The sequence below is a fragment of the Myotis brandtii genome, unplaced genomic scaffold (assembly GCF_000412655.1).
Source record: "Myotis brandtii unplaced genomic scaffold, ASM41265v1 scaffold456, whole genome shotgun sequence".
Classification (NCBI taxonomy): domain Eukaryota; kingdom Metazoa; phylum Chordata; class Mammalia; order Chiroptera; family Vespertilionidae; genus Myotis; species Myotis brandtii.
This window is the reverse complement of record NW_005367431.1, coordinates 2,823,988-2,836,980: the sequence shown is the minus strand read 5'-3', so window position 1 is coordinate 2,836,980 and position 12,993 is coordinate 2,823,988. Positions and strand designations below refer to the sequence as shown.

At 60.8% G+C, this 12,993-nt stretch overlaps 2 protein-coding genes across 2 annotated transcripts in view; one reads left to right on the top strand and one right to left on the bottom strand.

The window, feature by feature from the left end:
* SYTL1 (synaptotagmin-like 1) overlaps positions 1–2,360 on the top strand; it is an 8,890-nt gene extending 6,530 nt beyond the window's left edge. Inside the window, exons 10-15 of the mRNA XM_014546753.1 lie at positions 6–90; positions 351–509; positions 733–811; positions 935–1,034; positions 1,754–1,959; positions 2,131–2,360. Coding sequence (XP_014402239.1) covers positions 6–90; positions 351–509; positions 733–811; positions 935–1,034; positions 1,754–1,959; positions 2,131–2,270 — 769 coding nt within the window. The 3' untranslated portion in view covers positions 2,271–2,360. The remainder of the gene's footprint in view (positions 1–5; positions 91–350; positions 510–732; positions 812–934; positions 1,035–1,753; positions 1,960–2,130) is intronic.
* Positions 2,361–2,519: 159 nt separating this feature from the next.
* Positions 2,520–12,992, bottom strand: MAP3K6 (mitogen-activated protein kinase kinase kinase 6; the record flags this gene model as incomplete). Its single annotated transcript, XM_005875251.2, has 29 exons — positions 2,520–2,805; positions 3,013–3,089; positions 3,380–3,453; positions 3,535–3,647; positions 3,736–3,904; positions 4,155–4,260; positions 4,530–4,706; positions 4,833–4,992; positions 5,295–5,433; positions 5,537–5,729; positions 5,832–5,989; positions 6,479–6,584; positions 6,919–7,055; positions 7,300–7,427; positions 7,766–7,899; positions 7,979–8,066; positions 8,230–8,325; positions 8,408–8,457; positions 8,557–8,664; positions 8,754–8,916; positions 9,104–9,263; positions 9,647–9,759; positions 9,847–10,017; positions 10,431–10,537; positions 10,860–11,028; positions 11,139–11,329; positions 11,603–11,626; positions 11,712–11,851; positions 12,971–12,992. Coding segments are annotated over 29 exons (3,564 nt in total), but the record flags the coding sequence as incomplete, so codon positions are not given.
* Position 12,993: the final 1 nt, after the last annotated feature.

The window sequence follows — 12,993 nt, the reverse complement described above, 5'->3', positions numbered from 1 at the left end:
AAAAGCTACCTCCTCCCGGACAAGCAGAGCAAGCGCAAGACGGCCGTGAAGAAGCGGAATCTGAACCCGGTCTTCAACGAGACTCTCCGGGTAAGGCTGCCCGGGGCGGCCTCCCATTCAGCAACCAGGCGTCCCTGCCCGAGGGCTCAGGGGGCAGGGGCGGCCACATGTGGTCATTGCCTGTCCCTCCGTCCTGCATTCCTCGGGAGGAAGGGCAGGGAGCCCAGAGTGGTGGGCGCAGCGTCAGTTCAGACCCCCGCGAATGCCCTCCCTTCCGGGGTCCCCCGTTTTCCATCCTGCGGGGAACGCGGCAGGACCAGCCCCGCATTAAAGGCGCCGCCTGTCCCCAGTACTCGGTCCCGCAGGCCGAGCTCGCCCGCCGCGTGCTGAGCCTGTCCGTGTGGCACCGTGAAAGCCTGGGTCGCAACATCTTTCTGGGCGAAGTCGAAGTGCCCCTGGACACGTGGGACTGGGACTCCGAGGCCATCTGGCTCCCCCTGCAGCCCCGGGTGAGGCCACTGGTCGGTGCAGAGGGACCCAGGGCACAGATCCCGTTTTCACCCGCCGAGCCTTCCCCAGCCCCGCAGACTCCACCTTCGCCGGTTTTCCTCGAGGCTCTGCCCGCCCGCCCTGCTCACCGCGCCCCATCGGTGTCCGGAGGCTCCACCCCGTCCCTTGTGGCCTCTTTGCCTTGGGTCCTGTCCCTGCTCCCTGACCAGCCCCCTCTCGCAGGTTTCGCCCTCTCCTGACGACCTTCCCAGCCGCGGGAGGCTCTCTCTGTCCCTCAAATACGTCCCCGCTGGCTCTGAGGGTGAGTGCGCCCAGGAGAGACCAAGCTGGCCGGGGCCCCTGGGAGGTGGGGACTCCTGTCCCACAAGGGGGAGGGCTCTGTCCATGGGCCGAAGCCTGAGCCGGCCTTTCGGCCTTTCCGCAGGCGCAGGACTGCCCCCGAGCGGGGAGCTGCACTTCTGGGTGAAGGGAGCTCAGGACCTGGTGCCTCTTCGATCCGGATCCCTGGATTCTTACATACAATGGTGAGGGCACTGGGAGCTCCCCACCTTTCCTTTTGCCTGAAGTGGAGCTCCCCACCCCCTTCTCATCGCCCACCCTTGATCCCCTAGTCTGGGCTTTGACCTCTGAGCAGGGTGAAGGGGGCAACTTGAGGCCGGAGAGTTGAGGACACCTCTAAGGACTGCATTTCAGTGGCTGGCACCTATAGGACTTGTTGGAGAGCTGAGGCTGAGACCTGGGGGCGTCACAGGGGCCCTTCCATGGAGATCCTGCAAGGCCAGGCTGTGGGGCCTGCAGTTCTGTGGTTTTCAAAGTAAGCTCCGGGTAGCTCTGGTGGTCCAGGTTCTGCCCCACCCTCAGAGAGTGAATGGAGGTAGGCCGAACAGGTTCTGAGATCCCAGCCCTGATTCAACCAGGCATTGTTTTTCTCTTAGGTTTTGTACCTCTGAGCAATATTTTATCTTGCAGAAAGGGCCCCAAGGCTTTAAGAAGTTTGGAAATTACTCTGAGGGACAGCAGGGAGTCATGAAGGTCTTTGAGTTGGGGAGTAGCAAACTGCCACTTCAGAGCCATTACTCACAGGAGACCTGGGAGGAGGCTGGTGCAAAAGTCCTAGGGCATCGAGGGTTGGAGGCCAGTTCTCAGGCAGGAGCCAGAGGACGTGGACATTGCGAGGGAGTCTAGGTTGGTTCTGGAGAGCGTAAAGGGGTGGCCACTTGATGCCAGCCCACCTCCCCCACAGCTCGGTGCTGCCTGATGACAGCCGGGCCAGCCGCCAGCGGACAAGGGTGGTGCGAAGGAGCCTCAGCCCCGTGTTCAACCACACCATGGTTTATGACGGCTTCCGGCCTGCTGACCTGCGCCAGGCCTGTGCTGAGCTCTCCCTCTGGGACCATGGGGCCCTGGCCAGCCGCCAGCTGGGGGCCGTACGCCTCAGCCTGGGCACCGGTAAGTGGGCAGGACCCTCGGGGGCAACCAATGCTGGGAGGCAGGGGCTTCCTGAGTGGCCTTGGGCATTTTCCTTTTGTGAACTTTGGTGTCAGTGCGTAATCTGGGACCGGGCAGGTATTCCTGGGACCTGGGGTGGCTAACGTGACCATGACCTCCACCCTTGCCCAGGCAGCAGCTACGGGCTCCAGGTGCCCTGGATGGACTCCACCCCTGAGGAGAAGCAGCTGTGGCAGACACTCCTGGAGCGACCATGCGAGTGGGTGGATGGGCTTCTGCCCCTCCGAACCAACCTGGCCCCCAGGACATAGGTGCCTGACAAGCCTTGGCAAACCTCTCTCCGGACCCCCATCTCAGGGCCTGCCCTTAGTGGAAGTCAATAAAGTCTATTCTAAGGGCAACGAGGGGCTGATGTCTGCTTGGGGTTAGGGGGATGGGGTGATGACAGGAACGAGTGAGGGAAGTGCAGGGGGCCAGGTGAAGGCACTTTAGATTCAGACATAAAGACCTTAGAGTGCTGGCCCCAAGACCCCCGCATACCTCAGAAGTTGCCAAAGCCCAAAGGTACAAAAGTGTTCTGTTTAATAGTCTGTCCGGTGGTACTCAGTGAACTTGGGCATCTCTGTGGCTGGACTGCCCCTACCACCACCTGGTCCCTTCCAGTTGCCCCCGGGCCCTGGGGTGGTTGTGTCAGAACTTGCTGGCGTCTTCTCCAGTCACCCATCCTCGGGTCTGGCCTCTTGCCTCTGGTGCCCTCATTCAGCCTCCTGGGGGCCAGGGGTAACAGCCGTGGATCCTGCTCGCTGTGCCAGGATGGCTCTCCAGATGCGGCATACCATCCCTCCCCTGGGGGTAGCAAATTCCCTGTGGCTCAGCCAGAAGACCCTGGGCTCTCTGGTACCCACTGTCTGCCTAATGCCCCCTCTGTCCCCAAGGGAGCCTGGTGTCCCTGTGGTTTCCAGAGAGGAAACCAGACAAGCCTGTAGCTGGGGGTCGGGATCTGACCAGCACGATCCCATCTGCATGGGTCATCCTGGAGGGTGCAGGACATACCTGATGCGGGTGTAGGTGAGGTCATCTTTAGTGGCGCAGGTCAGTAGGGCATGGAGGGTGAAGCTGTGGTTCAGCAGCTGGTTGTGGACAAAGATGCCCACACAGAAACAGGGAGAGATTAAAATTAGAGAAAGGTGTGTCCAGAGGATCAGAGCCTAGTTCTGTTTTACTACCGGCATGCTAGGGCAGATCCCACCCCTTTCTGGGCCTCAGTTTTTTCATCTTTACAATGGGAGTGGAATCCTAACTGTGCCTCTAATGTTGAGATTCTCTGTATCAGAGGGGAAACGTGAGAAGAGCTGAAAGAGGGGCAGAGGTGGAGTTTTGGTTGGTAGAGGTCATGGGTAGCCAGCACTCTCTCCCTCACCCTCTGGATGGTGCCTGAATCCACGTCCAGTTCCTGTAGCCACTGCACCAGGCCCTGGTCCACTGTTCGAGCAGCTGTCAAGGAGAAATCAGGTGAACCCAGGGGTGCCTCCTGCCAGAAGCTGTCTCCCACCACCATCAGTGTCCTCCGCTCACCTGGGGGCCCTGAGGCCAGGGAGCAGGTCCTGGCCTCCTCGTCCACCCGCTGTAGAGCCTGTTGCATCAGAGCCTGGCACTCCAATTCCTTCTCAGCCAGGACATCTCGGAGCCTGTTGGATGGCAGAAGGCCAGTAGAAGGGAGGGGAGAGTGGGGGTGACGCTCACACAGAGGCTAGGGATGGGTCCCAGGGGGCTTACCGATCAGTCTCTGCTCGCAAGAGGCCCAGCTGCACCATCAGAGGTGGGGGGCTCTGCTCGGGTTCCCCTGGGAGCAGGCTTGGCTGGACTGGGGTGTCCTGCTGCTTGGGCTGGGGCTCCTCTTTACTGGACTCCTCTGACCTCTGTGGGACTGCATCCTTCTCCACTCCTGCCGGTCAGAGTGAGGTGAGCTTAGGCCGGGCATTTGGGACCCTCGGACACGGGCAGAGGGCGTGGGGAGCTCTGTGCACTGGCCAGGTGGTGTCAGTACGGGAGATGTCTGGTCACTCCCCCACCCACTCCTTCCTGGCCTGGGTCAGGCCTGGTGACCACACCCCCTGCCAGCTCCATTTGTGTTCCCCACGCCTCCAAGGGCCACGCCCTCACCCACAGGCAGGCCATCTCTGCTCCCGGCCTACCTGGGCTCAGCACCGCTAGGGCTCCCCGTACAGCCCGGCTGAGCAGCGAGTCCAGCACGAACATCCAGTGTGGGCGGATCTGGCGCCTGCGGAGAATCTGCTTCACCTGGGAGGGAGGATGGCGCCGCTGAGACTGCTAAGCCTCAAAGAGAGGTGGGGCTGGAGTTGGAAAGGCCTAGAAAGTCTGCCTGAAGCAAGTGGGGTGGACCGGCTTGGAGTCAAGGGAGGGGCTGGGAAGCTAGGACTGCGCAGATGTCCCTTCCCTGATGGCTCTATCGTCACAGAGAAGACATGGAATCTTTCAACATCAAGACCTTGCACAGGGAGTTCATGAGCTGTTCTTGGGCAGCCCTAACTGTGAGAAAAGTCACTCACCGCATCGGGGAAGGCAAAGAGTGGTCTGTGCAGAAGTGCAGGCTCAAGGCCCTGGGCCCGCAGCTGCCCTTGCAATGACCGCAGCTCCTGGGCCAGCTGCCGGCGGTTGGGCGTGTGGATGTGCGCCCCGAGGCAGTGCAGTAGCTGTTCCACAAGATTCCTGCCCAGACGGGGTTCCTGAGAAGGAAGGTATTTCCATTTGAGCCAAGAGAGATGCTGGTAAGGGGCTGGGGTTGGGGAAGGCCATTAGCCCGAGTCCTGCCGGTGCTCTGCCACCAGGGGGCGAGGGGGCGGGCCGCCCACCTGGTCCTGCTCCAGCCACAGATTCTCCGCCAGCGTGGGCAGCTCCTGCTTCAGCACCTCGGCCAGCATGGCCCGGCGCTTGCTCTCTTGATGCAGCAGGCTCAGCCCGGAACTCTCCTCCGGGGACGCGGGATCTTCGGCTCCGGGCTCCTCGGGCACCCTGGGTGCAATGGGGAGCGGCCAATGGAGGGCGGGCGGCAATACCGACCAGCTACCTCCGCCCCAGGTTTTGGATCCCGGCGCTGGCTTTGACTTTCAGGCCTCTCTCACAGGGATAAGAGAGAGACCTGGCACGGAGGAGGCACCCTAACGAAATACAAGTAAGAGCAATTGGGAGGTAGGCACCAAGCGACATCCTTGCAAGTGGTCAGGTGCCCAGGTCCGTAGAGAGGGCTTATTCTGGAGGGAGTGCAAGGACAAAACCAGGTAAAGTGAACCCGCCCCAGGACCCTGGGCTCTCACCGGAGCTGGCTGGTGTCCCCGTAGCTGAGGCAGCGCTTCGGGGGACTAGGCGGGTGTTGAGAGGGTGCCTGAGGGCGTGGGAATGTCTGGGACTGGGTGGTGGAGTCAGCTGAAGGAAGAGGGCTGGCTGAAGGGGCATCTGAGGGAGGAACAAGGCTGTCAGCCTGGGCCCCGCGTCAGCCCTCAGCTCCACAGCTCTCTGCCCTCACTCCAGTGTGCACCCCTCTCCACCCACGCAGTACCTGGGGGCCGGGGAGCATGCTGAGGTGAGCCCGGGCTTCGGCTCCTCTTCCCAGGCTGCAGGAAGGGGTCCCCCAGCAGTGCTTGAGCACTGGCACGGAGACAGGGGTCTGGCTCAAACGTTCGCAGGAGGAAGGCTTGGGCCTCGGCTGACAGAGAACTGGGCATTGGCGGATGTACCTTGTACATGCCCACCTGGGAGGGGGCCGGGAGGGAAAACAAGAATTAAGTTTGGAGACGTGCAAGACACTGTCTGTCCCCACCCCACCTGCTGAGCCAGGGCCTGAGGGGTCTCACCTGAAACATGGCAGCCTGTGGGCTCCCGAGCTCGTGGAAGGGTGGGTGACCTGTGGCCATCTCGATGACAGTGCAGCCCAGCGACCAGATGTCAGCCGCTTTCCCGTACCCGCGTGGGCCCTGGTCAATGATTTCTGGGGCCATGTACTGTAGGGTCCCTAGGACAGGAGCAGTAGTAATAATGCTCACCTAGGCTTTATCGCTATGGAGCGGCAGGGGCTCTCTCCTCCTTTGGCTGCCTGTACCCATCCTGAAGTCTGTCATCCAAAACAGCTCCCATCACCTATCCTGGTCGTCGAACATCTACCTGAGTTTCCTCACTCATCTTAGGGTCCATCCCATCCATGGATTCCATCACTTGCAGTAGGTTCCATCCTATAACCTGGATTCCATCAGCCACTCTGAATTTACCACCAACTTTGGTCCGCAGCAACACTTCCGGGTTCCATTTCAGGCACTAAACTCAATGTCCTCAGCTACCCAAGCTCCAGTTCTAGATTCCATCACCTCAGCCCTTGCTCAATCGCCTGCCCTGGGTGCTATCCCCCATGAACTCTACTCCATGCCCAGGAGAAGCACCTTCCTGGGAAGGCCCCAAGAGTCCTGCCCCAGGTCAGCATCTCCACTCACCACCCCACACCTGTTACCTGTGAAGGTCTCAGTGCAAGGGGTGATGCCTGCCAGCCGCTTGGAGGTGCCAAAGTCGGAAATCTTGAGTAGCCCACTGAAAGTGTTGATCAGCACATTGTCCCCCTGAGGAGAGTGGACACCGCTCAGTGGACATTAAGCTGGGGTGCTGACACCAGAAGTGGACCCTATCCCAGGAGCCCATCTCCTGGGAATCACAATCTGACCCTGCCTCTATCAGCCTCCTCCCCCTCCCATCCCACTATGCCCCTCTGGGAACTGACACCTGGTTTGGCTTCAGATCTGGTCTCCTTCTCTAGGGCACCTTCTTGATGAATATCCCACCCTTTGCAAAGGATCTGCCAGCTAAGTCTAAACTGCCAGCCTCTGTCTGGGCCATATCTCCCCCCCCCCCCCCCCGCCCACCAGCAAGCCAAGGTGAGCCAGCTACAGGGCTTACCTTGATGTCACGATGCACAATGCGGTTGTCATGCAGGTAGCTGAGTCCCTGCAGGATCTGGCGGGTGTAGAAACTGATGGTGCTCTCGTTGTCCTGCAGGGGTCCCCACACTGACCGCAGCAAGGAGGACAGGCTGCCTGGGCAGGTGCCGTTCAAGGTCATCATTGCCACCCTCTCTCTCCAGCCCACAGCTCTCTGCCCAGACACACCCATACCGTGGCCCAGACTCCATCACCCAACTGCACAGCATCAGCTAATTGTGGGCTACACCACCCACACACACGCTCTGGTTCATGTCCCCTAAGGGTTCTCCACCCCTGTCTGGCTCCATCCCCACGCCCCACACCCCCACTTCCATTCCCATCGCAGGAGGACAGGTACCTCCAGGCACTTCCTCCATGAAGATCTTGAGGTAGCCGCCCTGGCTGGCTGAGCCCAGATAGCGCACGATGTTCTTGTGGCGCAGGCGTTTGTGCAGAGCGATCTCTTCATGAAGGGGCTGAGAGAACCTGGGAGCAGGTAGGGAGAGAGGAACAGGCCCGATTTGGACAGAGATGCCCAGACAACTCCAGCACCAGCCAGGCCACGCCCCCAGGATCTGCCCCGCCCACAATCCCCTCCCCGACTTTCCCACCTAATCACTCAGCCCGCAGGTCCCTCCAGACCAGATCCCGACCTTCCTGGTCCCTGCCTTTCTGACTGCAGGCCCATTGGGCTCGAACTCTTTCGTCCAAGAACCCGCCCACTTGGGCCCGGCCAATAGGGCATCAGCGCCCCCCCTTACTGCCCCGCCCCCATGACCCCCTCAGTTCCTGGTCCCACCCTGGCTCGCACGCCCAGCGCACACCTGCTGTCCCGCTCTGGGATCTCCTTGATGGCGATGCGTACCCGCGTGTGCCGGTCGCGGCCCGCGTACACGACCCCGTACGTGCCCTTGCCCAGCACCAGCCTCTCCCCGGTCTCCGTGTACTCGTAATCGAACTGCGGGGCGGGTGAGATGGGGGTTCAGCAGGGCCCTCAGCCCTTTCCCCTCCCCGAGCTTCCAGGCCCCCTTCCTCACCTCCAGCACCTCCCACACACCCTCTGCCTCCTCCACGGGCGCCCTGGGATCCGGATTCGTCACCAAGGACTGGATCAGGCCGCAGAACCTGAGGGCGGGAGGTCAGGCTGGCCGGAGGGGTACCTTGGGCGCAAAGTGTCCCCTCCTGTGCCGAGAACACCTAGGGGACACATCCCTTCCTGTCCCTCACTCCCCCGGACATCCCACCCCTCAGAGCGCCCCGACCCGACCCGACCCGAGAGGCTGCGCACCACTGGCAGTGCCCTGCGCTGGGGAAGCACAGCTGGACGTCCTGAGCCGGGGGAAGCCCGTAGAGGAAGCAGCAGCGCTCGTCCCGCTTGGAGGCGCTGGGAAGGGATGAAGGACACGGGTGAGCGCCAGGCCAGCTCGCAGCGCGCCCCACCCGACTGCCCCAGGCCCTGCCCTCACCTGACACCGCTGATGGAGGGGACGGAGAAGGTCCAGCTGGAGGGAAGGTCCTGTGAGAAGAAAGGGAGTCAGAGGGGCCTGGGGATGGAAGAAAGGCTCAGGAGAAGATACGCTTAGTGGTGAGTAGGGGGCCTCAGTGGTGGCTTCACCTGGGTCTCAGGCTCCAGCAGGCTCAGGGTCACTGCGCTCACGGGGTTCACGCCCTGAACCTCCAGCTTCGCAGGCAGCAGCACTTGGTTCATCTCCAGGACAAGAACCTGCAGGGGACAAGGGTGTGTGTGTGGGGGGGGGGTAGGTCAGAAGGGTCCGACCCCTCCCGCAGGTCCCCTGACCCCACAGGCCTCACCAAGCACTGGTCCCCTTGGGGACTGTCTGCTTTGAGCAGCTGGCAGGACTGTAGCAAGAAGTGGAGCCAGAAGTGGGCACGGCGTGGGGGTCCTCCCAGGGGCTCCGGCGTGGGTCTGAAGTGCTGGTACAGCAGGAAGGTTTCCATCATGGACACCAGGTACCTGCGGGCACAGCGTTGTCTTCAATTCAGCCAGGCACCAGCTAGCACTGCCCGGGAGAGTGGGCTGAATGGGGCATTAGGTGTCATGGGCACTGGTTTGGAAGGGACCAGGTCCTTGGCTCAGGGCTCAGGCCAGTGGACATAGATGCAGGAGCTGAGAGCACAAAACTGAAGAGGAGGCCACTTACCATATGGGGGCATTGAGTTTGTATAGCTGCTCTGCAGCCAGTGCCACCTGGATAGGGTCATTAGCAAGGATCTGAGCTCCCAAGTAGAAGCCTACATCCCAGTAATATTGCATCTTCTCCACACAGCCTTTTCGGGCCAGCAGGCAGCCCAGCTTCATACCTGGGAGTGAGGGGCATGGGCTCTAGTGAGTGTGGTTGCAGTTGTGGGCAGAGCCCAAGTGTGGGCCACACCTTCATGTGGGCAGGAGCACAGATGTGGGTGAAAATGTAGGTGTGGCATGATCTCAGGTGGGAGGAGGAGCTCAGACACAGGTGAGGGTGTGGGAACAAGTGCATGTGGAAGGAACACAGATGTGAGCTTAGGAACAAAGAGTCATGGGCTTAAGGGCTCACAAGGGCCCAGGACAGGTAGGAGGACCCAGGTGTAGATTCAGGCAGACTAGATCCAGAAGGGGATGAACTCAGTCCTAGCTCCCGCCCAGTGTTCTCTCTCCCTGCCCTGGGCGCCTGTTGGGAGGACAGGGGTGCAGAACTGGGGCTCACCAATGAGCCGGAGCTCTTCGGAGTCCTCAAAGCGCTGCCCAGCAGCGATGAGGAGCACGGCAGCATTGATGCCTGAGTGAAGGCTGGGCTCCACATCAAAAGCCTTCCGATACCTGGGAGTTGGGCAGAGGGATGCAAGGCTGGACTGATGCCCACGGCCCCACCCGCAGCCCACTGTCCACTTGCTGGTCCCCCCTTACCAGTGATAGGCCTGCTCTCGGTGCCCAGCATCCTGAAAGCCAGAGCTGAAGAACATGTCCTTGTAGACACGGCCACACATGCAGTACAGGTCGGGGGCCACAGGGCTCTCCCTCTGTACCAGTGGCAGCAGCACAGCTAATGCCTTCTCCCGGTCCCCAGGCCTGTTCCTCCTAGGGGAGGGGGAAGATGGGCTGGGGACCTGCCGGATGGCCCTGTCCCACTCGGTCTGGGGACCCCCAGATGCTGAACAGCAGGGACCCTTCCAGGGAGCTGACAGTAATGAGCACAGAATGGCAGTGACTTTGGTCAGCACTGATCTTTCTAGAGGAAGTGATCCCAAATGGAAGTGATTTCTAGCTGCAGTGACTCTAAAGAGAGGTGACCTTGGACAGCTGTGACCTCCCCAAGGGCACCACCTCACCGCACCCTGGGCAGCAGTAGTGGAACAACAGGACCCTCTGACATCAGCGTGACCCTAGTCAGCAAATTCCTTGACCAGCACTGATCTCAGACAGCAATGACCTCATAGAGCAGGGACCCATGTTCCCACGTGGCTATGACCGAGCGCTGCTCTGCCACTCACCGGTTGAGGGCAAATGTATAGTGGAAGCAGACGTTGTGCTGCTCAGCCACGTCACAGGTGGGCAAGGCCTGCAGCGTCTCCACCAGCTCAATGATGGCTGAGTAGTCCTGCAGGAGGGAACAGCACACACTGACTAAATGGCCTCTGGTGGGTCCCATCGGCCCCAGCCTCTGAGGAAAACCTTGAGCTGGGGGTCCCCTCCCACCCCTGACACCCCACCTTCCCACCCCCCATCCTGTCCCTCAGGCCTGGCAGGTAGTACAGACACCACCCCTTACACGGAGAACCCATTGCGTGCCCCAACCTCACAACTGCCACAGGAGACAGTGACTCAATCATTTGCACTACAAACAGGCTCAGAGACATCAGCCAGGATGAGCTCGGGTTTGTCTGACACCGAATGCTGTGCCCGACTGCCTCTCAGCTCACCTGCACATCTCGGTAGGAAAGCAGCAGGTTCATGATGATGTCAGGGCTCAGCAGCTCCACGCTGTCCAGTCTCCGCTGCAGGCGAGCCAGCTCCTCCCGCAGCTGCTGCCCGCTGAACCGCTCCCGGGCCTGCCGGATGTCCTGCCGAATGGTCTCCCGGAAATAGCCACTGATGCCCGGAGCAGGAGAGGGATGGAGGGAAAGGGGATGGTGGGCCTGTCCAGGTCACTGTACCCTCTCCAGCCTCCTCCTGGTGCACCTTCTCTGGGTCCCCCTTACCAAGAGTCCGTGGGCATGGCCTCCAGCAGGCGGGCAAACCGGCCCACCAGGGGTGTGAGCAGGGCCTCAGTGCCCACCCCGGGCTGGACTAGCCCATCAGCCAGGCCCCTCAGGAGGCCTACGTCACCACACAGCACTCGACCAGTGGCTGTCACCACATAGGGGATCAGTGTGTAGCTGCCAACACAATCCTGGTGGGAGGGAGTCAGGAATCAGTAGAGATCAGAGTTCAGCACCAGGTTAGGGAGGGGCAGTGAGGGGGTCAGAGGTCAGCACCAGTGGAAACTGGAATAGCAGGAAAGGGACACACTGCAGGAAGGAAGGCAATCGGGAGCAGAGTCACACAGACATTGAGGGGTATTGGGGAGATTAGGTGATGGAGGAGGCCAGGAAAGGTAGTGATGGGTCAGAGGTTATAATGGAAGTCAGAGGGCACATTGGAGTGAGGGGTGGATTCTGCTCACTGAGTTCTTCTGAAAAATGTCCTCCTGCAGAGAACAGACAAATACTGATGTTCTGGGTAGGCCCTACCCCCGCCCTGTGCCTGCCCCCACCAGCCACCTGGCCACCTACCCGCAGGGCCTGCAGGTCAGGGATGTCTTCTTGGGAGCAGAGAAGCACGTTGTTGGTCATGCTGAAGCTCTCACGCACCCCAAGATGGTAGAACAGGGAAGGCTGTGCCAGGGAGCTGCTCACCTCCAGCACCACCACGTCTGCGAGCACAAAGTGGAGGCCCTGAGCCCGGAACCCAGCTTGGAGGGGAAGGAGGCTGGGGCTCCATCCTGGCTCAGCCTGCCTTCCTGTGTGATTCCAGCAGGATCCAACTTTGCTCCTGGCTTCCGTTTCCTGCTTTTAGGGTCCTTTTGGTTCTTACACAGAGGAGAGGAGGCTGGGCACCAGCCCAGAGCCTGTTCTAGGCCATTTGAGAAGCAAGAGTTGGGCTTGAACACTCAGTCCACTTCCTTCCCTGGGTCCGAAATCCAGTCTCTTGAAAGGTACCAGCATTGTGTGTAGATAACACTGTGATGTATGTGTATGTGTGTGTGTGTATGTGTGTGTGCGCGCACGCGCGCGCCTGTGTGTGTATGCGTGTGTGTGTGTGTGTGTGTGTGTGTGGCTGTGACTGGATCTTTGTGTGTGACAGGGTCTGTGAGGATCTGTGTATTGACATCTATGTGACTCTAAGTCTGTCTATAACCCTGTGCGTGTCTTTGTGTCCTCGAGGGCGGTCGGCCTTCATTTTTTAGGTTGCGATTTTACGAACATAGGGCAAGCGCGGGCGCCAGGGCTCTTGGATAAACAAATAACTACCCAGAGGCGGGGCGTGAGGGTTGGTGGCAGGGACAGGCCGCCTCGGGCCCCACCCACGAGCGATCTGCCCGCCTCCAGTCCCGCCCATTGTCTCGGGGTTAAGGGTTCCTCTTAACCTAAGCTCCTTGCCCAGAATCCAGTCCGCTGGTCCCTCGCTCTCCTTTCTGCTCCTTAGCCCACTGCTCCGAAGTAGTCTGCGAGGACCCCTGAACTCCAGCCCCGCTCGCAGAGCCCCTCGGCGAGTCCACGCTCCACCTCCCAGGATCCGCCCTCACAACTCCGCGCGGGATCCTCCCGAGGAGGGGGTCTCCAGCCCAATTCCTAAAAGGCCGGCTCCCAGCCCCGGCCCAATGCTAGCCCCGCTCCCCAGGCGCGCGCCGACTCCACATGCTTAGGTCCCAACTCTGAACCCCGGAGTCGGCCTGGATCCGCTAAGTCCTAGCCCGAGCCTGGCCGCGCTGCAGACCTCCTAAACCTCACTTTTCTCGGGTCCCGGCCCCAGCCCCTCAGCTGTAGCTCACCGTGCAGCCCCCGACCTCGCCGC